The sequence below is a fragment of the Hyperoodon ampullatus genome, assembly GCF_949752795.1.
Source record: "Hyperoodon ampullatus genome assembly, chromosome: 17".
Classification (NCBI taxonomy): Eukaryota; Metazoa; Chordata; class Mammalia; order Artiodactyla; family Ziphiidae; genus Hyperoodon; species Hyperoodon ampullatus.
Genome location: NC_136930.1, coordinates 70,000,265 through 70,026,255, shown reverse-complemented (window position 1 = coordinate 70,026,255; position 25,991 = coordinate 70,000,265). Strand labels below are relative to the sequence as shown.

At 50.5% G+C, this 25,991-nt stretch overlaps 1 protein-coding gene across 1 annotated transcript in view; it reads left to right on the top strand.

The window, feature by feature from the left end:
• Window positions 1–25,188, top strand: part of NDRG1 (N-myc downstream regulated 1) — a gene marked incomplete at its 3' end in the record, with an annotated part of 54,934 nt that extends 29,746 nt beyond the window's left edge. Inside the window, exons 4-16 of the mRNA XM_079722778.1 lie at window positions 25–130; window positions 2,097–2,217; window positions 5,630–5,692; window positions 6,497–6,557; window positions 7,679–7,765; window positions 10,037–10,093; window positions 12,898–13,001; window positions 14,552–14,608; window positions 15,452–15,503; window positions 16,731–16,778; window positions 17,896–17,931; window positions 21,090–21,141; window positions 25,007–25,188. Coding sequence (XP_079578904.1) covers window positions 25–130; window positions 2,097–2,217; window positions 5,630–5,692; window positions 6,497–6,557; window positions 7,679–7,765; window positions 10,037–10,093; window positions 12,898–13,001; window positions 14,552–14,608; window positions 15,452–15,503; window positions 16,731–16,778; window positions 17,896–17,931; window positions 21,090–21,141; window positions 25,007–25,188 — 1,026 coding nt within the window. The remainder of the gene's footprint in view (window positions 1–24; window positions 131–2,096; window positions 2,218–5,629; window positions 5,693–6,496; window positions 6,558–7,678; window positions 7,766–10,036; window positions 10,094–12,897; window positions 13,002–14,551; window positions 14,609–15,451; window positions 15,504–16,730; window positions 16,779–17,895; window positions 17,932–21,089; window positions 21,142–25,006) is intronic.
• Window positions 25,189–25,991: the final 803 nt, after the last annotated feature.

Below are 25,991 nucleotides of genomic sequence, written 5' to 3'. Positions count from 1 at the left end.
GCCCGTCTGTCTGTCTCTCCCCAGGAGCAGGACATCGAGACTTTGCATGGCTCCATTCACGTCACACTGTGTGGGACCCCCAAGGGGAACCGACCCGTCATCCTCACCTACCACGACATTGGCATGAACCGTAAGTTCCGAGGAGCCGCGTGTCCTGGGCGAGCAGGTGTCTGCCAGGGTTGGAGGAGAGGACCGCTAGGAAGGGCGGCTGGCAGGGAGTCCGCCTCACCCTCTTTGGCCGGGACTTCCTGGAGCTGTTCTGGGGAGAACTCTTGCCACAGACTGGACGAGCCCAGAAGGCACTGCCTGGAGATGCTGGGGACTCAGGAGTCCTCCACCATCAGTCTGTGTGACAGTGACTGCCTTTAATGAAGGCCTACGGTGGGTTTTAGTGTTTTCACAGGATTGTGCAACCTTCAGCACAATCCAGTTTAGAACATTTTTATTATTCTGAAAGGAAGTTCTGTTCTCTTATCTATCGCCCCCCAATCTCCCACACCCCCCAGCCCCGGGCCACCACTAGTCTGCTTTCTGTCTCTAAGATCTGCCCATTCTGGACACTTTTTATCAATGGAATCACACAACCTGTGGTCTTTCGTGACTGGCTTCTTTCGTCATGTTTTCAAGGTACGTCGGCATTGTGCCACCGTATATCAGCACATTATTCTCTTTTGCTGAATGATACTCCACTGTACGGATACACCGCGTTTTATTTGTGTATCGTCGTTTAATGGGCATTTGGATTTCCCACCTCTCGACTCTTCTGAATACTGCTGCTATGGATGTTTAGATTGCGAGTTCTTAAGATTACCAGGAAGTGTTCCCAAATGTGGGTTTTTCACAAATGGGACTGGAATAAGATCTACTTAGTATTACAACTACACAGAACAGAAATGTTTCTGTGATGATTCAGAAGGCGCTTATGGCCCTTCCTGGTCCAGTGCGTATTGCGAGCTGGATGCTTGCTTGATTTTTGATTAACAGATGGACTGAATGACATTGTTTTTCCAACAGCTTATTAATACCTCGAGGCTGCGAATGATGTCAGTCACTGAAAACCATTTTTCTCCTTCACTCTCACTTCTCTTTTATCTCTCTTTTCCCCCCATATGCCCCCTTATAACCATTATGTACCAGATCCGATGCTAGGTACTTTGATATATACCACCTTATTCCACTGACTCTGATGAGGACACGGAACTGCATTTGGTGGTGTTACTCCTCCATTGTTAAAGTACAGTAAGTGCTGTAACAAAAGACCCAAGGCCTCTGTGGCTTAACATGATATATGTTTAGTTCTCACTCATGTAACAACTCAGTGGACATTCTGTGGGACACCTTCCATGTGGTGATTCAGGGACCCAGGCCCTTTCTAGCTGTGACTCCACCGTCCCCTGGAGCCTCCGAGGCTTCTGTTGGCTCCTCCACACCTGGCAGTCATGAAAGAAAGAGGAGAGAAACCTAGAGGATTGGGTGGCAGGTGTTATGAGGAAATGGGGAGCCTCACATGCTATTGGCTAGAATCTGATCACACGACTGCCTCTGATTGCAAGGAAGGCTGGGAAATGTAGTCCAGAAGTGTGTCCTGGAAGAAAAGGGAAGTGTTTTGGTGACCAGCTGGCCATCTTTGCCTCAGCAATTAGGAGGCTCATCCAAGCCCACGTAAGAGTGGTCCTCCTTGTTTGAAAATCCTGTGTGCCCTGGCCAGTATCCCTGAGGTGAGGGTTTAGGAGACTTAGAGAGAAAGAGAGTGTCAGTGGGGCAACCCCACTTCATACGAGGACCATCACGGCCACGACTGTTGGGGGAAGAAGCAGGAGCTGGAATGGGATCCCCTCCCAGCGCTGCCTGGAAGTTTATGTCCTCCGCCAGCATAGGCAGGCGAGTTTACTGACCGTCTCCACTTGCACACCCACTCCTTTGCCCCGTGACTTATTCTTGCTTTTTATCACCAGAGGAAAGTGGGAAAGAAAATGTAGCCATTCTTTCTTGAAAGTTCCTTCCCCCTGCTGTGTAGGCATGAAACCAACAGAATGAATACAGACTTTATTCTCTCCAAACTTCTTCCTCATCTCTCTCCCGTGCCTGTTCTCCAGACAAAACCTGCTATAACCCCCTCTTCAACTCCGAGGACATGCAGGAGATCACCCAGCACTTTGCTGTCTGCCACGTGGACGCCCCCGGCCAGCAGGACAGTGCTGCATCCTTCCCCACGGGGTAAGAGGAGGGCGCCTCGGGCCCCAGCACAGGGAAAGGAAAGCCCTGCAGGGTGGGAACAGGTGATGGGAGGAGGCATGAGTCAGGCTTTTAAGGTTTCTTTTTTAATTGTAATAAAATATATATAACCTAAATTTTGCCGTTTTTAACCATTTGTAAGTGTATGGTTCACTGACATTAAATGCATTCACATTGTGGTGCAGCCATCACCACCATTATCTCCAGGACCTTTTAATTAGCCTAAACTGAACCCCCATAACCATCAATCAATAGCTCCCCGACCTTCAACCCTCCAGACACCCTGTCCCCACCCCACCACAGCAGCCCAGCTAGACTGGCTTTTTACTAGGGGTACATGGCCCGGACAGGACTGAAGTGGAAGAGGGTCTTGACAAGATGAAATAGTTAGGAGAAAGATCTAGAAAGTTGGGAGGAAAAATAGAGACCATAATTGGAAATGATATTGATGAAGTATGTCCTGTGGGCCAGACTTAATCATCTTTATTTACAAATGTCATTTGTATTTAATCCTTACATGGCCGGTGCTGGTAGCTCCATTCTCTAGATGGAAAAACTGAGGCATGGAGGGGTTAACTGCCTTGCTCAAGCTCACGCAGCTGGTTTAATTGGGGGGGGTGTGTGTCGGGTTTGAGCCCAGTCTGCTGGCTCTAAGACTCAAACTCTCTTTGGAACACCAGGCTGCCTTGATCCCAGGTGTCTACACTGCCTGCTCTTCCCCAGTGCGTGGCTGGTGTGGGCTTCAGCTCTCGTTGTGAGGCTGGGGGCAGGCTTACCGAGGGCACTGGACAGTCAGGGTCATGTGGGGATGGCAGACCTCTCGGACCCCTCACCGTGCTGTAATTCAACCAAGGTGGGACCAGGTTCTTGGGTTTAAAGTCTGCCAAAGAGGTCTTCTTGGTATCACAAAGAGATCTTTTTTGTTAGTGTTCTGAAAAATCCTTAATCATTAATCTTTATCAGAGAGGGAGGAAAGGGATGCCCAGACATCCGTTAAAAGAGTTCAAAGCTTCTTAATACAGCAGCAGATTAAGCGTCTGTCTGTATATCCATCTTTGCTTGGACAAATTGTTTGAAAGACTTGGGGTAACCCAGTGACTCTCAGCTCCCCACGGGGAGATTTTAAAAATATTCTGAAACCTGGGCCCTGCTCTCAGGAATTTTCATTCAGTTGACCCAGAGGCCAAGGCGCAGGGTATTTGTTCCCCTAAGTTACCAGGCGATTCCAGCGTGTGGCTGGTGGGACCCACTGTCTAAGTGGGGTCCGGCATGGTCAGGGGTCGCCTAGGCCCCCCAGGGTTCACCCCCCTCATCCTGAGGCTGAGACGGCAAAGCAGGGATAGGGGCCCCTGGCCGGGTCACTCCCGGCTCTGGAGTCAGCTTTCTACACATGGGGCCTCATGAGTAGAATCCTTGTGCCTACTGGCTGTGTACCCACCCCCCAAGAGCAGTGAGGAAAGAAGCTGTGGAGTTAGGTGTCTCCCCAACTCTCACCGTTTGGGGGCTGCTGGCTCCAAACCGAGCCGTGGCCATTTCAGAAAGACAACGGCTTCATTGATGTGTAGCCCCGCCAACCGGGGTCTTCCTGGCTCTTTCCCTTTTGCACATGCTGGTCCCCCTGCCTAGAGTGTTCCCTACACTCTTCAGTCCTCCAGCTCCCCCCAGCCCACGTCCCCTTCAATGGCACTTCTTCCAGGAAGCCCTTCACTTGGTCAGAACAGATCTCGCTGTTTCAGCCTCCCGCTCTCAGCATCTTCCCCTCCCCGGTGGTCGCCACTGTCATGAGTTAGCGTAGTTGTTTCTGCTGACTTGCCCCCCGGCTCCTGCATGGGACAGTGTCTGCTCTGCTCACGTGGGTTCCCGTTGCCTCGCCAGAAGCCTGGCATGAGAAAGGCCCAACAACTCCTCTATTGAAAGGACTCCTTCCTGCCTGCTCTGATTCCTGAGCCCCAAAGTCGGCATTGTGGAATGCCTTCTAGTGGGTGTCAGCGCCCCTCCCCGCAGCACCTAGACCGAGTGGGTGTTGTGAGGCATCTTGACGGCTCCCCCAGGGACCTGCCTCCAGGATCACGGGACATTCGGAGGAGCTGGCTCCTAACACAGCGTGCCGTGTGGACTCACTTTCCATAAAACGGGCCAGACTCCCTGATGACAGCCAGGACCTTGGTGAAAAGGACAAATCTTTGAGTTCCTTCCAGGAAGATGGGAAAGGAAATGTGCTAGAACTCTGGCCAGGGGTGTAGGCACCTGGCCGGGCGTAGGCTCTAGGGTTTCTTTCTGGAAATTCAAGGGAGGTGAGCATACACTTGCTTCTGGAGAGGCAGAGGGAACAGCATGTGCAAAGGCCAAGAGGAGATCCAGTCTAGAAATGGTAGATAATCTGGAAGGAGAACCTGCTGGCCAAGAAGGATCCAGCCTGGGAGGTGGCTTCGTGTAGTGCCAGAGGTGGGCCTCTGCTGTCCCCATTGGAAAGGTGGGCACAGTGGGAACAAGAGACCCTTTCCAGGCCCTGCTAAGGAGTTGATGATGGGAAACTGTTGTTTCCTGCAAAGGGGAAGCCCTCGCCTTAATGTACAGACCCAGGCAGCCTGCAGGCTCCCTGATCGCCCAGTGTGAGTCCTCACCACTGTCACCCTCCTCAGTTCCTGCTGTCATGGGCCAGTTCTGAACAGAGAGGAGATCCCCCAGCCCTCTGTAAACAGGAGGAGTGGTCCCGGAAGATGTGTGAGTCGAGTCATCCCTGTGCCTTAAAATCGCCCTGGGTATCCATTTCCCGAAGCCACTGTGTCCAGCCAATCAGGGTGGCTTGCCTTCTCTGCCTTGTCTCCCAGTCTTCTTCTCAAGCATCTCTTGGGGAGAGGAGATGAGAGGGAGGGGCTTCCCCAAGGTCAGGAGGGCTTCACGGGAGGGCTTCCAGGAGGCCTCCTTTGGGAAGGTAAGTGAGTACATGGGCCTTGAAATCCTGAGAGCTCCAAATCCCTGCTTGTCTGTGAAGCCAAGTTACTTATCTCTTAGGCTTAATGGTATTTACAATCTTTATATGAGGGAAATCATAGCAACCTCATAGACTAGTTGTAAAGATTAAATGAGCTTACAGTGCTCATCAAATGCTTGTTGTGGGACCTGGAACATAGGAAGCGGTTTGTAAAGGGTCACTTTACAAAGTAAAAGGTAGGGGAATTGGGATGGAGAGCATCCTTGCTCAGAGGAGCAGGCTGCGTACACGGTGGGGTGCTCGGAATGGGGGCCACGGGAGGGGACTAGACTGGGGCGTCTGGGTGCACAGGGCGGTTTGTTGCACGGTCCCCGCCTATCAAGTGTGTTTTCGTTTGCACTGTTCATTTCCGCCGGGGTCCCGGCGTTTGTTAACTGCCTCTGCATGGCCTCTCCCAAGGTACATGTACCCCTCCATGGACCAGCTGGCGGAAATGCTGCCCGGAGTCCTTCACCAGTTTGGGTAAGAGTGAGGGATCCACCCCGCCACCAGCTTGCAGAGAAGGGTGATCTCTAGCTTCTGCCTCTCCTGGGGTCTTGATCTGGCCCCAGCACTGAAATCTAGGTTAATGCTTAAAGATCAGGGAGGAAATCAGCTTGTTACACTCTGCAGACACTGTTTTTCATGCAGTCTCTTTACTCCCATCTGCCTCTTGCAAGGCGGGCTTTTCTCCTCGAGTCAAAATCCATCACCCGATGACAGCCACTCCACCCATCCTTTCCTCACCTCTCTTCTTTTATTGCTTTCTCTTTCCCATGGAACATTCTGGAATAGGGTTGCCTGAACCCTCAACGTCTCCCTCCAGGCCTTTATTTCTTCAGGGCTCAAGGAAACTTCTTAGTGGAGCCTTTTGTACGATGATAACACCTCCATGTTCTTGCCCAATTCATTTTCATTCCAAGTTTTAGAATCCAAAATAAAGCTGAAGAGCAGGAAAAAGCAGTTTGGTAACTAGGCCTTCCCTAGTAAATGACAGTGGGACTGTCAGAGCCTGTCCACGGTCGGGAGAGGAGTGAGGGAAAGGCATGGGTCTTTCCAAGGTCATGGTCTTCTGTCCAGACATAAAGCATGATGCATTGCAGGTCCTGCAGGGCACGTATGGCAGCATGGTCCCACTTTGTCTAGCCTGCCAGCCACCCTCAGCGATGCCCACGACACACCCTTGGGAAGATGAGCTTCCTCAGCGCAAGGGGCGGGGAAGGTTTTCAAAGGGCGCTTCCCATCACTCACTCCTTCTGGGACATGAATTTTTATTTCTCCTTCCAGACTGAAAAGCATCATTGGCATGGGAACCGGAGCGGGTGCCTACATCCTCACTCGATTTGCTGTGAGTTCTTTCATTAAAAAAAAAACAAAACTCTCTCTCTCTATGCACAATATATATACGTTTTAAAGAAAATTAATTCAAGATTAAGGAAGAAGATTAGAAAAGCACCAAAAAAAACTCCCCAAAGGGAAAAAGAAATGATTATATTTCTTTTGAAATGAAATGAAATAATTCCATTTCCCAAAGGAGAGCCACAGTGCACTTCGGGGTACGTGGTCCAGAGTTACCTATGCACGTGAGGTGTGTGGGTGTGCACTCATGTACACACCAGCAGCTCTTTCACTTCACTGAAATGCCGCACGAGACATGTTCTTTTATCATCATCTTTGCTCGCTTTGCAGTGATTGTGGCCAGTGATTGTGGTCCTCATGTCACTGAGTACTCTACTGTGCTACTTCTTTGTGATAGCTGCACAGTTTTTGTAGTCAGGGAACTCTTGGACCCTGACTAATTCTAAACTAATCAGAGATATATGTGTTAACATGACAGATGTCACTTATATTACTAGGGGTCCAGGTCAGGTGCTGCTGGGTCCTTTGTATCCTTACCAAACATTTGTTTCAAAATGCAGTGATGCTCATTTTATTCAGCCATATGTAATCTGATGGCCTGTTATTTGCTGGACTTTGCTAGAGGTTAGGCATGCTGGCACGAATACAAAATGGTCTGGCTGTCTAGGCTCTGAGCAGATAAAATAAGGTCTCAACTGTATCTTAGGTCTCTATCTCCATATCTCTGAGAAGTAATAGAATTCTTACTGATTACTGAAGAGCTGATTAACTTGTCTGATTTATGAGGTCCATGGTATGTTGTACCCATTTCACAGCTAGGGAAGCTGAGGGGCAGCCGTGTGAAGTGACTTGTCCCACGTAGGTCTGCCAAGCACATGTGCTCCTACTTCTCCTATGGTTTCCTCTTTCCCTTCTCTCAGGAACCCCATTTAGTGTCTACTAAGCTGGAACCTTGGTTTTGGAAGGGGGGCAGTGTCGAGAGCAGCAGCCTGCTCTGGGGGTCCACACGGGTCCTCTTCTGGTACTTTTCTCAGTCTTTGGTTTGACGTTAAAGTTCACAGTCTCTCAGATGGCTAGGTTGTCTCTCTCACTTCGTGTCTCCAATTGCAGCTGAACAACCCCGAGATGGTGGAGGGCCTCGTCCTCATCAATGTGAACCCTTGTGCAGAAGGCTGGATGGACTGGGCCGCCTCCAAGGTGAGGCTGGGGGCCTGGGTCGGGCAGGGGGTGTCCCAGTCTGCAGAGGGGCAGGTGTGCCTGACTCTGACTGGAGCACAAAATGCAAGAGACCTCTCCTAGCCCCACCCCTTCACCACCCCCAGCAAAGAAGGCAGCTTTCCTCCGCCTGGCTTTGAGTAGTGAATATGACCTCAGCCACGTGCCATTCAGATCTCAATAGGACACTGCTGTCCAAGCCAGCGATACCAGTGGGACATGGGTCCCGAGCCAGCTTTGATAAGGACAGCCTGGGTTAAGAAGTGTTCGCTGGGGACTTAGCATATGTGGGCCTTAGATCAAGATGCTGAGAATAAAAAGATGAACAAGACAAATGCCTGTCACCCCAGTCACCTACATATTATTAATGAAAAAGAAATAACGTACCTGGTACTGATTCTATGCCACTTAACTTTACGATAATAATAATTAGCTAACAAGTGTTGAATGTTTATCAAGTTCTCTTTATTAGCTAACAACTGTTGCATGTTTATCAAGTTCTCTTTCTACTCTCCGTGGCTATACCTGCACGACCTCATTCAATCCTCAGTCACTCCAGGAGTGGGGATTGTTATAATCATTTTACAGAGGAGGAAACTGAGGGTCGCAGGGGTTAGGAAGCTGTCTAGGGCCGCACAGAGCCAGGCAGTGGGAGGACTGGGGCCGAACAAGATCCCTTGGACTCTGTGGTCCTTGGAATCACCTCTGAGCTGGGCTCACCGCTGGCCCCGCCTCTCCATCAGCAGGTGTCAAATGCCCGCCGAGACCCAAGCACCGCAGGTCTGGGAATGCAGAGCTAGCAGGACACATCCCTGGCTGGGGAAAGGGCCCGAGCTGTCTCAGGAAGCTGTGCTCTGGCTGGGTTCCTTGTTTATCTTTTAAAGGGATTATTGTTTTTTTTCATAAAGGCCCCAGTATTTGCCAAGGAGAGGGGGAAACCATTCCAACTCTAACAGGACAAAGACTTTCAAGCCGGGGTGATCCTGGCTTCTCATTTTGAAAGTGTGTTTTTGCCAAGTTTGGGACGGCTGTTGGGGACAGGGGGTTTGAAGGGGTCCCCCCTCCCCCTACTTCCCACCCCATCCTGGCCACTGTGATACTTCATTTCTTCCTGGAACATTCCGCCAGGATGAGGGAGCCCTTTCCTCCCACCGGTGTGCTATTCAGGAGTGGAACACACTCCCTGTTTTTTATTTTGTTTTCCAGCAAAGGGAATGGCACTGTGGTCGGCCAGTTTGGCTTCTTGGTAGCTGTTCTGAGCCAGACATGGGGGCTGGGACGTTGACAGCTGGCTAAAGTGGAGCCTGAGGGCTGTTTGGGGGGTTTTAGTATTTGCACCGTATCTTTCCTTTCCAGCCCCAGCCTCTCTTTGGGGTCTAGTGTGTGTCAGGCACTGGGGTCTGATCCTGTGACATGTGTAGTTGCCATGTGTAACCCTCACCTTGGCCTTGTGAGTCTGAAGCTCCTGGCATCCTGGTTACAGATGAGAGGTCTGAGGTCCAGTGGCTCTGCTACTCTCCCAGGGCCACACAGCTAGGAGGTGGCAGATGGGTCAGCCTAGGTCCCCCAGGTCTAGAGCTTCTCTCCCCTATGGGTTCCTGCCTGACACTGAAGTTGGTCAACACACATTTGTGGAGCTTCTGCTGTATGCCTAGCATTTACAGAGCTCTCACTGTGTACCTAGCATTTATGGAGCTTCTGCTGCATGCCTAGCATTTATGGAGCTCCTGCTGTATGCCTAGCATTTATGGAGCTCCTGCGGTATACCTAGCATGGACGGTGGGAGCAGGTAGAGAAGAGAAGGTCAGTATCTTCAGAGAGAGGAAACTGGCTTAAGAGGGAAAATCTAGAGGATGATACAGAAAGGATAGTTTGAGGTAAGCAGATCCTGGCATGTAGACTGGGAGCTCAGTGTGTGTTTAGAAGTCACGGACAGGCCCCCCTTACCGAGGACTTGGTGAGCTGAGGCCTGACAAAAGCTGGGAGTATGTGGGGTCTTTGTTCAGACGCATTTTCTCCACATCTCCTGTGCCCCCGGCTCTGAGAGTAAGGAATTGATGACCCTGCCTTCCGGGGCCCCAGGTTCAGTAAGTAACTGGAGACAGGTAACCGCCTTCCCATCAAAGGGGTGTCCTCAGACCTGAGTGCCAAGGAGTCCACCCTGCTGCTCCGCCCCCAGGGCAGTGGGATTGGCCTGCCCTTGTCCGGCTACTGTGAACGCCGGCTTTCTAATCCCTGTTTCTGTCCTCCCAGATCTCCGGATGGACCCAAGCCCTTCCAGACATGGTGATGTCTCACCTCTTCGGGAAGGTGAGCAGTGTGGCCTGGCGTTGTGTTGTTCAGTCGTGTGCTGCCAGGCATGTAGAGCACAGAGACGGCGCAGAAACAGCAAGGGGCCACTCCGTCTGACCCTCCTGAAATAGCCCAGCGTTACTCATGCACAATCGTCTCGCCATTCCTTCTCTCTTGCTCTCCCTTTAACAGAAGTCTTTTTTTAACAGCTTTGTTGAAGTACAATACACTGCACATATTGAAATTGGACACATTTGACAAATTTTGACATTCTAAAAACCATCACTGAAGCCATCACAGATGACTAACAAAATACCGTAACCCCCAGAACTTCCCCTGGGATGCTTGGGAATCCTCTCCCTCCTCCTCAGGTAATCTCTGATCTGCTTTGGGTCACTGTAGATTCATTTGCATTTCCTAGATTTTTACGTAAACAGTATCAGTACGTGCTCTTTTATTTTTAAATCTGGCTTCCTTCACTCAACGTTAAGTTATTGTGCGATCCATCCCTGGCATTGGGCGAATCAAGAGTCCGTCCCTTTTTAGTACTGAGTGGTGCTCTGTGGTACGGGTGTACCAGAGGTTGCTTCTCCACTCACCTGTTGATGGACACTTGGGTTCTTTCCAGTTCTGGGCTCTAACAAAGCCTACAGCAAACACATCCGTGGAATTTGCTGTGTGTCAACCTTGGTCCTAAGGACTCTATGACCCGTATGAGAAGGGCCTTTTATTCCTAGTTATGGATCTATTTTTTTTTCCCAGTTGTACATGAGGAAGCTGAGACCAGAGAGGTTGAGTGAGCTGTGTGAGGTCTCACAGCCAGCGAGAGGGGCTGGGACTGGAACCTATGAGTCTTGCTCCAGTGTGCGTTCCGGTAACCATCTGTGCCTCTGCTGGTGCCTGGCTCTCAGACGGGTTGTGGTGCACTTATCCCCACTGAGCATGGGCTGAGCCAGGCCCCTGGCAGCATGCGAGTGGTGTGTTTCTACCCTGTCACCCGGCCAGCGTGGCCCCTGACTCTGGCTTTGTACCTCCTGCTGGGCTGGAGGATGTACTGCTCTGATGCAGGGGTCTGATGTGGCCCTCAAGTTGCCCAGCTTGAGGTGACTTGCTCTGCTCACTGTGTGTGGCCTACACACCACTGTTTGCTCCTTAGCTGAAGAGTGTGACCATCTGGCGTGTGACCATATGACACCCAGGGAAGCAGAAGTTTTGCCGGGCTGCTGAAGTGTGCACTGTGTCTGGTCCTTGTATTAGTTTCCTGTGGCTGCTCTAACAAAGTACCACAAACTGCGTGGCTTAGAACAACCAAAATATATCCTTTCTCAGTTCTGGGGGCCAGAAGTCTGAAACCGAGTGTTGGCCGGGCCACACTCCTCCAGTGGTACTAGGGGAGGATCCTTCCTTGCTTCTTCCGGCTTCTGGTAGCCTCAGCCTTCCTCGGCTTGTGGGTTCTCACTCCAGTTTCTGCCTCCATCTTTGCACGGCTTTCTCTGTGTCTGTTTCAAATCTCCCTCTGCCTTTCTCTTACAAGGACACTCGTCACTGGATTTAGAACCTGCCGGCATAATGCAGGATGACCTCATCTCTGGATCCTTAACTTAAATTACGTCTGCAAAGACCTTTTTTCCAAATAACATTCGCAGAGTCCAGGAATTTGATGTGAAACATGTCCTTGGGGCCACCTTGTAGCCCACTAGAGCCCTCTTTCCTTTCTCATGCTTCTTTTCACGGTTTGCAATACATTTTCTCCACCCTGAGTGTATAATCTGAATCTGACAGCAATATGGGAAAGATCAGAGCCAGCATCTGTATTTTCTTGGAAGAGGGGTGTCAAGTATAGAGTAAGAACTTTGCCTGACTGTTCCCCAAATTACCTGGGGTATATGTTGGTACCCCCGAGTTGCTGCAACTGTGTTTCAATCTGTAACCCCAGCACAGTTCCTCGGACTATTTTTTTCCTGATGTTTTTTGGGGAAAAGCTGGTCTCTTTGTTGCTTCAGTGACCGTGGACTGTCTTGACACAGCTCAGGGAGACACTGGGCCCCCTTTTCTCCCTCTCACTCCTGACCTGGTTGTTGTCAATCACATCAGGCCCTTTCGTGAAACCTGTAGCATCCGCTGTTGTACAAATGAGAAACAGAGCAAGCTCATAACTTGTTTCTTTGTCCCAAATCACATTCAAAAAGGAACCAGGGAGAGGGAAGGCTGTGGCCAGCCTTCTGCAAGGGTCTGGTTGGCCCTCCTGGAAATCAAGATTGCCCTTCATTCTGGCACCTTCCTGTTGCATGAGTTGGTTTTGTTTTGCAAACATGAAAAACTTCTTTTCACCTCTCCCCATTAAAAAGAAAATAATAGTAATTGCTAACAGTCGCCTCGATGTTTACTGTTGTCAGTGGGCTTTCCAGAGTGACCAACCTCTGATAAATCCTACAACTTGATGAAGTGGGTGATGTCATCCCCACTCTTTTTTTTTAAAAGGGAGCTGAGGCTCAGAGAGGTGAAGCACTCGCCCAGTGAAAGGGCAGTGACGGAGCCAGGAGGACTGACTTCAGATCAAAACTCCTGAAGTCCGAGCCCAGAAGGGCGTGCTTGCTGCTCCAGCTTTGCGTTCCCTCTGTTCCCAGCTGATATTCAGACATCAGTCTGCATCTGGGTGCGGCTTCCGCTTTCCTGAAGGTTCCCCCAGGCTCCATAGCAGGCTCATGGAATAGGCATTACTGCCTTCACTCCGTAGCTGAATAACCTGAAGAATGGTGAGGGTAGTGACCGGCCCGCGGCCGCGGTTCCCGCGAATGACATTCTCCCCTCTGTCAATGCAGGAGGAAATGCAGACTAACGTGGAGGTGGTCCACACCTGCCGCCAGCACATCCTGAACGACATGAACCCCGGCAACCTGCACCTGTTCATCAACGTCTACAACAGGTACCAGGACGCCGCTGGGCCACACGATGGCCGCTTGTCAGGCTTATTTTGTAGGTCCGGAATGCACATGGGGCAAGAGAGGAGGGATTGTAAAATTAATATAAGATGCAGCCCCTGAGCAAATCGATGAACAGAACGAGGGTGCCCAGTAAGGGCCCCTGGGAAGTCAGGTGCCTCCTGGAGTTTTGAGTGCTTTGCAAGGAGCTGAACTTCTACTCCAGACCACCAGGGGCACACGCACGAGTGGGAACAGTCACATCGCAAAGGGTTTGCGTCCACGCCTGTGCCAACGCTGACCCTAAGGAAGGTCCGGGTGTGGGGAGAGCTGAGAGCGAGGGCAGCAAAGCACTGGGGGAGGACGGGAAGAATCCAGGGAGGCTGCTGGGAGGCCAAGGAGTCACTCCAAGGATAAGGACGCATGAGCATGGCCTTTGGCGAGGGCCCAGCCCTCTTAAGGATGCCTGATTGCTGGTCTGGGGCTCAGCTAGGGGAGGGGACAGCTCCGGGCCACTGGGAGCAGCCAGGGGTTCTGGAATCTCCAGGGAACTCAGCCTGCGGCTCCCACAGAGGGGGCAGGAATAAGCCCCCTGGGCTCTGTGTCTCTCACGTGTTAATCACTGGACTTCATGAAGGGCATTCGTGTCCCTTTCCTCTTACCCTCCACCCAGCCTCTCAGTGCAGGGGGGACTGGTAATGGCCCCAGCGTGTAACCAAAGACACGGAGGCTGAGTGCCCATTTATTCAGCAAGTGCTAAGTGAGGACTGGAGTGGGCAGGCTTTCGGCTGGGCGGTGGGCACCCAGGGGAGACGGGCAACAGCCCCTCGCTGCCCCACATGCTGCAGGGACGAACTGGTGCCTCTGAAAAACGCTATGATGAGGGTGCTCTCACCATCATTTCCTGCTGAGGAAGCGAAGGCACAGAGAGGTTCGGCATCCTGCCCAAGGTCACACAGCTAGGAAACAGGAGCGTGATTTGAATGCAGCCGGGCTGGCTCCGGGCTGTGAGCTGGGAAAGGGTGTCTCATGGTGGGAGCTGCCAGGCAGGGAGAGGCTGGTGTCCGTCTGCAGGGGAGAGTAATGGAGCCACACTGGGTACAGTGGGAGACCATGAGAGGGTTTAAAATGAGGGAGTGAAAGGATCAGGTCTGAGTTCTGAAGAGTTGGTTTGGTTACTATGTAGAGGACTCAGAGTTGGGGGCAAGAGTGGGAGTGAGGCTAAGAGAAGAGGCTGGACACCATTCGGGAGGTAGAGGCTCCCACTAGGGGGGACGGGAAGCAGGGACCCTCTGTAGAGGAGGATGCAATTTGTACATAAAAGGAAAAAAGCACGTGGGGGACAGTGAGGTGGGGTCCATGAGTCCCGCTGTCTCTGAAGCCACTTCTATGGACCCAGAGAGGCTGGGGTGGGACCTCACACAGCTTGGGATGTAGGTGGGTGTTTGCCAGAGCGGCCAGTGCAGGAGCTCCTGGGGTTGGCTCGGTGGGAGGGGCTTCCTCCAGGGGAGGGTCTGCTGATGTAAAGGTGTGTTTATTTGTTGTTTGTCTGTAGCCGGCGGGACCTGGAGATTGAGCGGCCGATGCCCGGAACCCACACGGTCACCCTGCAGTGAGTTACCCTTCTCTCCTGCACTGTCTCTTTAGCTGTGCTCACCGTTGCCGGCAGCACCTCAGTTCTGAGTTTGGCAGGACTGCCCCGCCTTGTGCTAGGACAGCTCAGTCAGCGAGAACTGCGTGGATTCTGCCCAGGGATTGGGCATGGCCCAGCCTCACTCGTCTTCTCCTTGTGCAGGAATTTGGTTTGTAGGGTGTCCCCAAGAGCTGTGGGGGGGAGCCTTGGACCTCAAACAAGGAATGCTAATAACCACAACTGGACAGAATTTATGAAGCACCTACTCTGTGCCCAATACTGTGTGAGGCTTTGCTTCACAGAGCCTGGAGATGAATAAGACATAGGACCCACCCTGAAGTGCCCTATAAAGCTAGAAGGAAAAGACAGTCGTGGGTACAGCCACCTGGATTCCAACAGTAACAACTATGTCTTTTTATCGTTCCTTAAGTGAACCGTATTATTTGACCCCTGAACTTGGCACATGCCATTTTCTTTGTCAGGCGTGTCGTTCTCATCTCTGTTTTTGGTTGCTGGGAAAATCCTGCTCATCCTTCCTTGTGGAGAGGGTGCTTGAAAATAAAACATCAGGGCATAGACATTCTCTGGCTGAAATTCATACTAAGGTGTAAATGACTACTAACCCATTTTTTCCTAAGAATAAAGCAGAGGATAGAGAATGAAGTTAGTAAAAAGAGCCAAAGGTACTGGGGAAAACAAAGTAAATTTTTTTTTTTTTTTTTTTTTTTTTTTTAGAATTCTGGCCCCAGCCTGGCAGGGCTGGGAGCATGAGAATCTGTCAGTGAACCTTGTGTTAACTTCCCCTTGTCTCCCTGCCCCCAGGTGTCCTGCTTTGTTGGTGGTTGGGGACAGTTCTCCTGCTGTGGACGCTGTGGTATGTAGAAATCAGCCACTGGTTTCTGTGCTTAACAGTCCAATTCTGGTTACCTTGGTATGAAGTCTCCCTGCCCATCCTCTTCCCCTCCTTTGCTCCCATCAGGGCAAGTGACATCTTCTAGATGCCATATTGGCCTTTAGTCAGAGGGTCCAGCCACCAGCCTCCTTCCCTGGTGACTGCCAGCCCTAGTTGCTTGGCAGTGGGGCCGCTGTCTCCTCTCCCAGGCCCCCTCACCTGCCGATCTGCCTCCCATTGGCTTGTTTATATGGGCGTGTTTCTGCTTGGCTTCCTGGCCAGGAGACTGTCTGGATGTTTGGGAATCAGGTGGAGCTTTCAGACCTGGTTGGAGCCTGATCATCTGGTGGGGCAGACAGGCATCTGGGGAGCGGGGCTTAGGAAAGGTTTTCTGGCTCATTTCACCCCTTAATTCCCACCTGTGATGTGGTGGAGGCAAAACCAGACTCCATCTTTCCAACACCCCCATAGCCGAGGACACGGGAGACTTGGGGGCTAGTGGGCAGAGTCCTAGAGTAGTGACATGCCTTGTGCAGTAGGCTAGAGCAGGGTCAGCAAATGTTCATTTAGTAAAGGCCTGGGGTATCCAAATGAACCATGAATTTCTTGCAATCTAGTCCACTGGACAAATCATAAGATGCATCAATAAAGATATATTGTTTACATTGAGGGAGGTGATAACTCTTACCATAGGCATTTTGAACATCACAGGTTACAGGTGGGTATTTTGCCCACTTCTCGATGCACTTTTAAGAAGGTCATTGACAAACTGAAGAAAGAAACCATCTTGGTGGATATGATTTCATTTGAAGAATGGTTGTCAGGACTGGGGTTGTTGGATCTAAAGAATTACTGGCAGCAGCTGGTTAAACAAGCCCATTCATTTAGTAGCTATTTCTGGAGCACCTTCTACATTTTAGCTAATCTTCGCAACAGCCCTTTGAAAAAGATATTATCCCCATTTTATTGATGAGGAAACTGAGGCTCAAAGAAGTTAAGTAACTTGTCCAAGGTCACACAGCTAGTGATGGTAGGGCTGGAATTTAAAGCCACTTCTGTTGAATCCCAAAGCCCACATTCTTTCTTCCATGACAGTAGGAATACTGGAGCTCCTGGTGATGGTGGCAGAGTGGCAGGGAGAGGGCGAAAATTCATGACTTTGGCTCCAGGTAGACAATTTGCAAATTTCTTCTCCCTCTTCTTGTCTAGGTGGAGTGCAACTCGAAACTGGACCCAACGAAGACCACTCTTCTCAAGGTACAGGGAAAATGATGGAGGGTTACATTTGTTCTTTCTCAGAAATCCCTAAGTTTCCTGCAAAATTGAGTTGTGCCTGATTATGGCAAAGCTGGTGGTCAGGAATCACAGAAATGGTGATTTAGTATGTCTGTTCACAAACATCTATTGGGTGCTGGCTGGTAACCCAAGGCTGCAAAGATGAGGGGATCCCTCTCTGGCACCCCAGGAGTTTACGGGCTGCTGGCCATGGTGCTGTGAAGAGGGATGGATAGGAATTGTGTGGGCGGGGCCTGATTCTAGACAGACTCTCCCCACTGCACCACCCTGCCCTGCTGAATGGGCCCCTGGAGTTCTGTCGCTGCATTCCCGTTGGGCTGAAGGCTGCCCCAAGTTAGCTGACCTGGAGGCTAGCCCTTGGGATTTAGTCTTGAGACTCTGGGCTATAGGCTGGCCACAGCCCCACTCAGTCTCACCAAGACCTTCCAGTCCTATTTCCCCAACCTCACCTCACTGCCCAAGTGCTCCAGAGCCCTGGGCTTTGGATAAATATTCACACATGCCTGGAATGGCTTTAAACAGTGATGGCGTTGGGTTTGGTGATTTACTAGCAACTCTGGAAATGATAGCATTTACCAAGGGTGGCCAACCAGGAGCCCCATCAGGCCTGAAGCCTTGAATCCTGCAGTTTCCTTCTGAGGGGTCTTTAAAGAGATTGTGTGTCCAGGGCCTCGTGCAGTGAATGCTTTCTGGTCAGACAGACCCTGGCCAGAATTTTGCAAGTTCCTCAAGTTCTCTCTGGCCCAGTTTCTGCCTCTGAAGTAGGACAGTCATCCCTTCCAGGGTTTTGGGGGAGCAGAGAAATCATCTACAGGGCCTAGCACAGCGCCAGGCCTGTTGTAAGCTGCAAGTAATGGTTGCCAAGAAGGCAGAGTTTAATGCCGAGACGGATAGTAATCAAAGCAGGCATGCCAGGTGAGGTGGGTGTTTCCCCACCTGTAACATGTCCAGGCCCCCCTCAGCAAGGCAGGCCTGGGGCAGGGCAGCGGGCAGAGTGGATGCCCGTTTGGAGCTGGTCCACAGAGCCGGCATCCCCTCCACTCAGACCTTTGGCACTAACCAGCTTTCTTTCTCCCAGATGGCAGATTGTGGAGGCCTCCCACAGATCTCCCAGGTGAGTTACACCTGTCCCCACTCCCCAGGTGGAGGACATGTGCCTCTGTGACATGTTAACCCCTTTCCCTCACTGCCTGCTGGCCGCCCACCTTGCTATTACCTCTGATGACACATTTGGACCTGTTACCGTTTATAAAAGGCTCTTGCACATCAGGACTTACTTGGTCCTCCCCAGAAGCCCCTGTGGAGTAGTTGATGCTGGCGTTCACAGGGGTGAAGGGATGTGCCAAGTGGACACAGCTTGGCAGTCATGCACCAGAATCTAGGTGTGCCTGACCCCAAAGACCACAGGTTTCCGCTGGAGCCACAGGCTCCTGGAGCCCAGGGGCAAAGCAGGGAGAGCAGAGAGGAGATGGACCAAAGGGTGTGTTTCTGTGTTTGTGTGTGTGTGTGTGTCTGTGCACGCACATGTGTATATGTGTGTATGTGAGTATGTATATGTATACATGTATGCATGTGTGTGTGTGTATGCACATATAAACATATCAATCATTGTAGTGTGTTTGCTGCACAATAACTGTCCCCTCCAAGTCTCCACCCATAAATACCACCCCCCCAACCTAACAAGTGAATGAATTTTTATCTCTTCTTATAATTTTCTATCATTACAGTTTTGCACTCTATCTTACTATGAAATATTTTGTGCATTTTGGGTTGTCTTTTCCACCAAACTGTGCCTTGACCCTCTTTCTCCCTCCAGTCCTGAAAGGGACTTCAGAGCTTCGGTAATCCAGCGATTTCTCAATCGGATGTGTGCCTTTTTCTAGCTCTAGGTGCCCCCGCAGTCCTGACAAGTCCCCCTGAGCTCCCTGGGAACCTCCTTTGCAGAGTGAGCAGGCACAAGTGGCCTTGGGTGGCTCTTAACTTCTGTTTCCAGTGCCTCTCTCTGCTCCCACTGGCAAAGAACAAAATATTTTCAACTTTTTATCTGCTGTTGTGTTTTGCCCAGTTGATAGCTGGAGTAGCCAGAGAAGGATGGGATGTCTCAGTTTCTAGAGGGAACAGATGGGTTTCCAGTAGAGCCCTGCTTAGATGTAAATAGGAATTAATACCTGCACACGAGTGACGGAGCCATTCATCCATCCAGCCCGCTTGACACTGCTACTGAGACAGTGCAGCTTAAGTTGGCTGCAGAGAAGAGGCACCATTTTTCTTTCCACCTATACTTCCTTCCTTCCTTTATTCCTTTCTCTACTTGAAATGAGAAAAATCTAACTCTATCCACAGTTAAAACACGTTTTATATGTCATGGCAGGAGCTGAGCTAGCCCAGGCACCCAGGAGAGCAGCCCAGTGAGGACCAATAACTGTGTAATCCCTCCTCCTCCTGCCCTTGCAAGTTGGGTGTGTTTTTACAAAAGACGTGTTCCCATCCTTCATTCCATTCAATCCTTGCAACAGTCTTTAGAGGGAGGAGGAGCATGCATTCTATCACAGTCACAGAAGGGAAATTGAGGCTAACAGATGGGGAGATTGCCCTTGGTCACCCAGGGTAGCCGAGTTTGGGCCCAGATATTCTCCTTTCCAAGCCTGTCCTCTTGTTTCTGTCCGCCATGTTGAACACAGATGTCGCTGCAACTCTCGTCCCCTTCTTACACTCATCACGTGACCCCCAGAGGCCAATTGCAGCACAGGCTCTTCTTTAAATGTCATTTGGCGCTTTGAGAACAGTGGCAGGAGTTGGTGGAGGTGGGCAGGGACACTCCCACCCCATGACTGCTCGCCAGTGAAAGGAGAGGGTGTGAGAATAGACCCAGGACATTGCATTTAAGAGTTGGAATTAGGGCTTCCCTGGTGGTGCAGTGGTTGGGAGTCCGCCTGCCGATGCAGGGGACACGGGTTCGTGCCCCGGTCCGGGAAGATCCCACGTGCCGCGGAGCGGCTGGGCCTGTGAGCCATGGCCGCTGAGCCTGCCCATCTGGAGCCTGTGCTCTGCAGCGGGACAGGCCACAACAGTGAGAGGCCCGCGTACCGCAAAAAAAAAAAAAAAAAGAGTTGGAATTAATTAGCCTGCGAATATGGCCTTCACCTCCCGTTTAGATTAAATTAAAATTTTGAGTATAATTGATAGAACTGGGTGTGTTCTCAGCATTCCCAACTCATTTTACTTAAAGTAGCCCAGTTGATTGATTGATTTGTCTGTCCACCTATCCATCTATCCATCCATCCATTCATCTGTTCTTCCTTCTTCCATCTTTTTCTTTCCTTCCATCCATACAGCCTTTCTTCTTTATGTCCATCCATCCTTTCTTTTCATTAATCTATCCATCCTCCCTCCCTTCTTCCTTCCTCCCTCCCTTCTTTGCTTCCTTCCTTCCTTCTTTCCATCCATCTTTTTTCATTTTCATCTATCCATTTATCCACCATCCTTTCATCCATCCAGCCAGGCAGCCAGCCTGCTACTGGGGCTGAGAGTAAACTGTTAGGGGGTTTGGAAAGCCCTGAGTTGATATACAAGACCACTGATGAATCATAAGACCTTGGATGGATTATTTATCTCTCCAAGTCTGCTCAGCTGTGAAATATATATAAAGATGGTACTAACCTCATAAAATTATTGTCGGGAAGATGAGATAATGCTGCAAAACCCTTAGCACAGTGAGTGGCCATGACATTCTAGACCCTGAGTTGGACACATCACTTTATCCAATGATGTCTTCTTTAGAGAAGCCCTCAGGAGTAGGTGTGGCACCCTGCCCTTATTTTTTTTTTTATTTTTTATTTTTTTTTGCTATACGCGGGCCTCTCACTGCTGTGGCCTCTCCCGTTGCGGAGCCCAGGCTCCGGACGCGCAGGCTCAGCAGCCATGGCTCACGGGCCTAGCCGCTCCGCGGCATGTGGGATCTTCCTGGACCGGGGCACGAACCCGTGTCCCCTGCATCGGCAGGCGGACTCTCAACCACTGCGCCACCAGGGGAGCCCTGCCCCTATTTTATAGGTGAGAAAACTGGCTCAGATGGTCCTGTAACTTCTGGTCAAAGCTAATTTGGGTCTCCATAATTATCCCAGAGTCTTCCCTTTACTTTTGTGTTTTGTCCTATCAACCTGAGGTGGCCCTCTGTCTTGGGCCAAGCTCTTTAAGGAAGGTGACCACAGGCACGGCTGCACGATCTGGACCTCTGGTGACTGACCGCACGTTCCCTCTTTTCTCTTGCAGCCGGCCAAGCTTGCCGAGGCCTTCAAGTACTTCGTGCAGGGCATGGGATACAGTGAGTATGGCCTTTCCTAGCAGGCGGTGGGTTGAAAGGCAGGTGTGGGAATTGGAACCAGGTTGGGATGAGTACAGGATTCTGTATCACCTTGGCCAGCTTCAGCTTTTTTGCAAACTGGGCAGGTCAGGGAAGAAGTATTGAGGTGTGTGGAGGACGGGCAGCAGGGCAGGGGTTCTAGTATCTCCTCAGACCATAGTGCCTCATTCTCCCTCCGTTGTTGAACAGAAGCTGTTTCACACCAGGGAATGTTTTAAGGTTTAGGTGAGGACTATCCCTCTGAGCACCAAGAAGACAACAAACAATGAGACCATGAAAATCTTTTTAATTTTGATTACATCCTTTCTAAGAGACTTGGAGTGATGATGGCGATGCTGGTAATGGCAATGATGATCATGATGATGGTGGTAATGGTGGTGGTGGTGATGATGGTGGTGATAATGATGGTAATGATGATGGTGGTGGCGATGACAATAATGGTGGGGGTGGTGATGGTGGTGGTGTGAGGATGGTGGTCGTGGTGGTGATGATGGTGGTGGTGATGACAATAATGGTGGTGGTGGTGTGAGGATGGTGGTCATGGTGGTGATGATGGTGGTGGTGATGACAATAATGTTGGTGGCAGTGATGGTGGTGGTGGTGATGGCGATGGTGGTAGTGATGATGATGAAAGATTAATAAATCCTTTATTTTTTCTTACTTAATCATCACAATAATCCTAGGAGATACTCTTATCCTCATTTACAAATGATGAAACTGAGGCTTTGAGAGATTAAGTAAAAAGCAGAGTGGGGATCTGTGAAAGTTCTTTGAAAACTGTAAAGCTCCGAATAAGTGGGTGATAAAGTCACTTACATTCAAGACAGAGCATGTCTTTGCTAAATCATTAGATTTGGGAATTGAAGGATAAATAGAAGCACAGTTAAAGAACTTGGAGCTTCTTGCGTTATGATTATCGTTTATTTACAGACATTTATTCACAGACACATTTTCAGAAATGCAGTCCCATGACCAGGACAGACAACACCAAGTGTAAGCACACTGCTGGGCAGCAGCCACCGTTGGTATATGTTGGTGTGTTGGCCACGGTTCCGGCCCTGATGTGGTTCCGTTGGTTCTTTCTGTCTGCTGCCTGGAATTATAATTCATGTGCCCACCTTAACAAGGAAGTCTGAGCGTCTAATCACTTCCCCCCCCCTTTTTTTTTGCTGAGGCTTAAACTGTTTGCTCATTTAAAATAGTAATGTTATATTTGGTCAACTGACTGCAGTCTTAAGGTTGGCCTCAGCTGTGTTTAGTTTCTAGAGTGGCTGAGAGTGGATGAGCCTGATTTACATGCTTCGGACAGGATCCCTGTCCCAACGTGCCCTCTGCCAACAGAAAACATCTGCTTGTGGGTCTCCTGCCTTTCCATCCTCTCTCCCTCCGAGAAAATGTGCAGGCAAAGGCAGTAACTAGAGAAGGCCTTCATTTACCTTGCAGCCATGAATTGCAACTCGTTTATCTTGGACCTGCCCTGGGTTTAGAGTTCTGCTTTGAAAGTGCATTCTGGGGAGAAAGGAAGTGAAAGGCAGGCCTTGTTTTTCCCCCCACATAAGCTTCTATTTCCAGAAAGCTGAAGCATCCTGCAGGTCGTAGGGAAAGACAGTAGAGAGAGCTGGAGGCATCAACCAAAGACAAAGTAATCATTCATTTACTGAGCGCCTGCTCACAGCAGTGGGCCAGAATGATGAGCCCTCAGCATCCATGACACCATGCTAGGGTCACCAGAGCCCTGCAAGGTCAGTAAGCCCCCAGATCTGGGGTCAAGAAATAGGGGCTCAGAGAAAGTGTGTGAGTAACAGATGTAGGATTGCTCCCAATTTTTTTCTGGATTCAGCAACTGGCTCTGTAAGAAGAGGATTCGGTACAGCAAGAATGAATTCTGTCTGTGGGTGTCTGCCACAGAAAGCCAACACCTATGCCCCTTGAGTGAATAATGTAACCCCTACATGCCTGTGTATTTATCAGCTGCCTCGGTGTGTGATATCCATTATTCAATATGGCCTTGGCAATGATGCTTCAGTTGGGTGGTGTAGTAGTTTCCCAGGGCTGCCATAACAAATCCCCACAAACTGGGTGGCTTAAAACAACAGAAATTTATTCTCTCACAGTGCTACAGTTCTAGAGGCTAGAAGTCCAAGATCAAGATGTGGGCAGGGTCATGCTCCCTCCAGAGATTCTAAGAAGAATCCTTCCTTGCCTTGTCCCAGCTTCTGGTGGTCGCCAGCAGTACTTGGCTTGTAGCTGCATCACTCTGATCTCTGCCCTGTCTTCACATGGCTTCTCCCCGTGTGTACCTGTGTCTCCTCTTCTTAAGAGGAAACCAGCCGTGGCATCAGAGTTCACCCCAACCCAGGGTGACCTCATCGTATCTAAATAGATCTGAAAAGACCCTATTTCCAAAGAAGATTACAGTCTGAGGTCCCGGTGGACATGAGTTTGGGGGGATGCTATTCCACCCAGTACAGGCAGGGGGACTTTTTGTCTTCATTCCACCTTATAAGCCACCTGCTGTGTTCAAGGGCATTTTATATATTTTTTTATTTTTATTTTTTATTAGTTTCTGCTTTATAACAAAGTGAATCAGTTATACATATACATCTGTTCCCATATCCCTTCCCTCTTGCGTCTCCCTCCCTCCCACCCTCCCTATCCCACCCCTCTAGGTGGTCACAAAGCACCAAACTGATCTCCCTGTGCTATGCAGCTGCTTCCCACTAGCTATTTGTTTTATGTTTGGTAGTGTATATATGTCCATGCCACTCTCTCACTTTGTCACAGCTTACCCTTCCCCCTCCCCATATCCTCAAGTCCATTCTCAAGTAGGTCTGTGTCTTTATTCCTGTTTTACCCCTAGGTTCTTCATGACATTTTTTCCCTTAAATTCCATATATATGTGTTAGCATATGGTATTTGTCTTTCTCTTTCTGACTTCCTTCACTCTGTATGACAGACTCTAGGTCTATCCACCTCATTACAAATAGCTCAATTTCATTTCTTTTTATGGCTGAGTAATATTCCATTGTGTGTATGTGCCACATCTTCTTTATCCATTCATCCGATGATGGACACTTAGGTTGCTTCCATGTCCTGGCTATTGTAAATAGAGCTGCAATGAACATTGTGGTACATGTCTCTTTTTGAATTATGGTTTTCTCAGGGTATATGCCCAGTAGTGGGATTGCTGGGTCATATGGTAGTTCTATTTGTAGTTTTTTAAGGAACCTCCATACTGTTCTCCATAGTGGCTGTACCATTTTAAATCCTTTGGAATGGACAGTGCCGTTGATAGTACCTGGGAGGTCACAGGTTCCCTGAAGGAAGAGATGACAGCTGACCACTCTCTGTGGCCTTGGTTTCCAGCCTGTGGCGCGCAGGGATTAGCCTGGCCGACCTTGAACGTCCTCCCAGCTCTGGCAATTGTTGACCTTACAGGGTGGTGGGCACACACCCCGGCACTGCTACCAGGGCGTCAGTGGTAGTATTCCCATTTTATAGGGGGGGCCGGGGGCTCAGAGAGGGACACTCCCAAAGTCCCAGAGCTGGGATGCAAGTAGCAGGTAGCAGACAGAGCTGGCATTCAGACCAGCTGTGGGTTCACGCCACTGTGGGATCGCAGCAAGTCCTTACTGCACCTGGGTCTCGTGCTGCACCTCTGTGGGCAGAGACAGAAACGATGGGGAGCCCGGCAGCTGGATGGCTGTGAGGATGGACAGGAGCAAAGGTGCCCAGGCGGGTGGGGCACACAGCAGGCAGCATCCCCGGTGTGCAGGTGCCTCCAGCGCTGGCCCATCCCCTCACGGGTCTCTCTCCTCTCTCCCAGTGCCCTCCGCCAGCATGACGCGCCTGATGAGGTCCCGCACAGCCTCGGGCTCCAGCGTCACGTCCGTGGAGGGCGCCCGCAGCCGCTCCCACACCAGCGAGGGCGCCCGGCTGGACATCGTCCCCAACTCCGGCGGCCCCGGGAGCAGCGCAGGGCCCAACTCCACGGAGGTGTCCTGCTAGGTGGCCTTGGGGAGGGCCGCCCCTGGACTCTGGGATCGATCGCTGTAGCTGCCCCTCCTCCTCCGGCCCCTCCCCGCCCCTGCCTGCCAACCACATGTAGCTCGGTATTAATCCAAAGCTTATTTTGTACGAGTGAGCTCTGGTGAGGACAAAGTGAGATTGGGTTTGTGGAGGGCTCCCTTTCTGGCGAGGGCGGGGTGGGGTGGACCAAAGGGAAAGGAGCATCTCAGTGTCCTGTTTCCACTGGCGAGCGGCCTAGAGGCCACTGTCTCACCCTCCCTCAGAGACACCAAATTGCCAAAAACAAGAAACACAGAGCAAACACTTGATCAATCCAAGGCTAGGCTGACCTGAGCATCCTGGCGCGAAGGGACATTTTGTTGGAAGCCCGGCCCACCTACTTCCTGTTTCCCTTCCAACTAAAGAAAAAACAGACCCAGTTTCTGGAAACCAAACCCTTTCTGATTGGGAGACGGGGAGAGCGGGGAATGGTGGCGAGCTCTTGTAACAAAGCCCAACAGGAAGCGGGGAAAGAGGTGGAATTTATGCAGAGGCTCCGAAGTGTTTGGAAGAGCAAATCTCTGTCATGAACTTGAAGAAGTAGATTTTTAACGTCTGCACATATATACACTTTTTAGTGCCGGTGCCAGAAGCCTGTTTTTCTGGCATTTTTTTAATGGACAACAGAAGCAGGCGACAGAATCTCCCAGTTTTTCAAAGAAATGGTCTTGGCAAACGTTTGGTATCGGGGGTTTGAGGCTTTGATTCTGCTGCCTGCCTCTTCCTCCACGTCGCCTACTTTC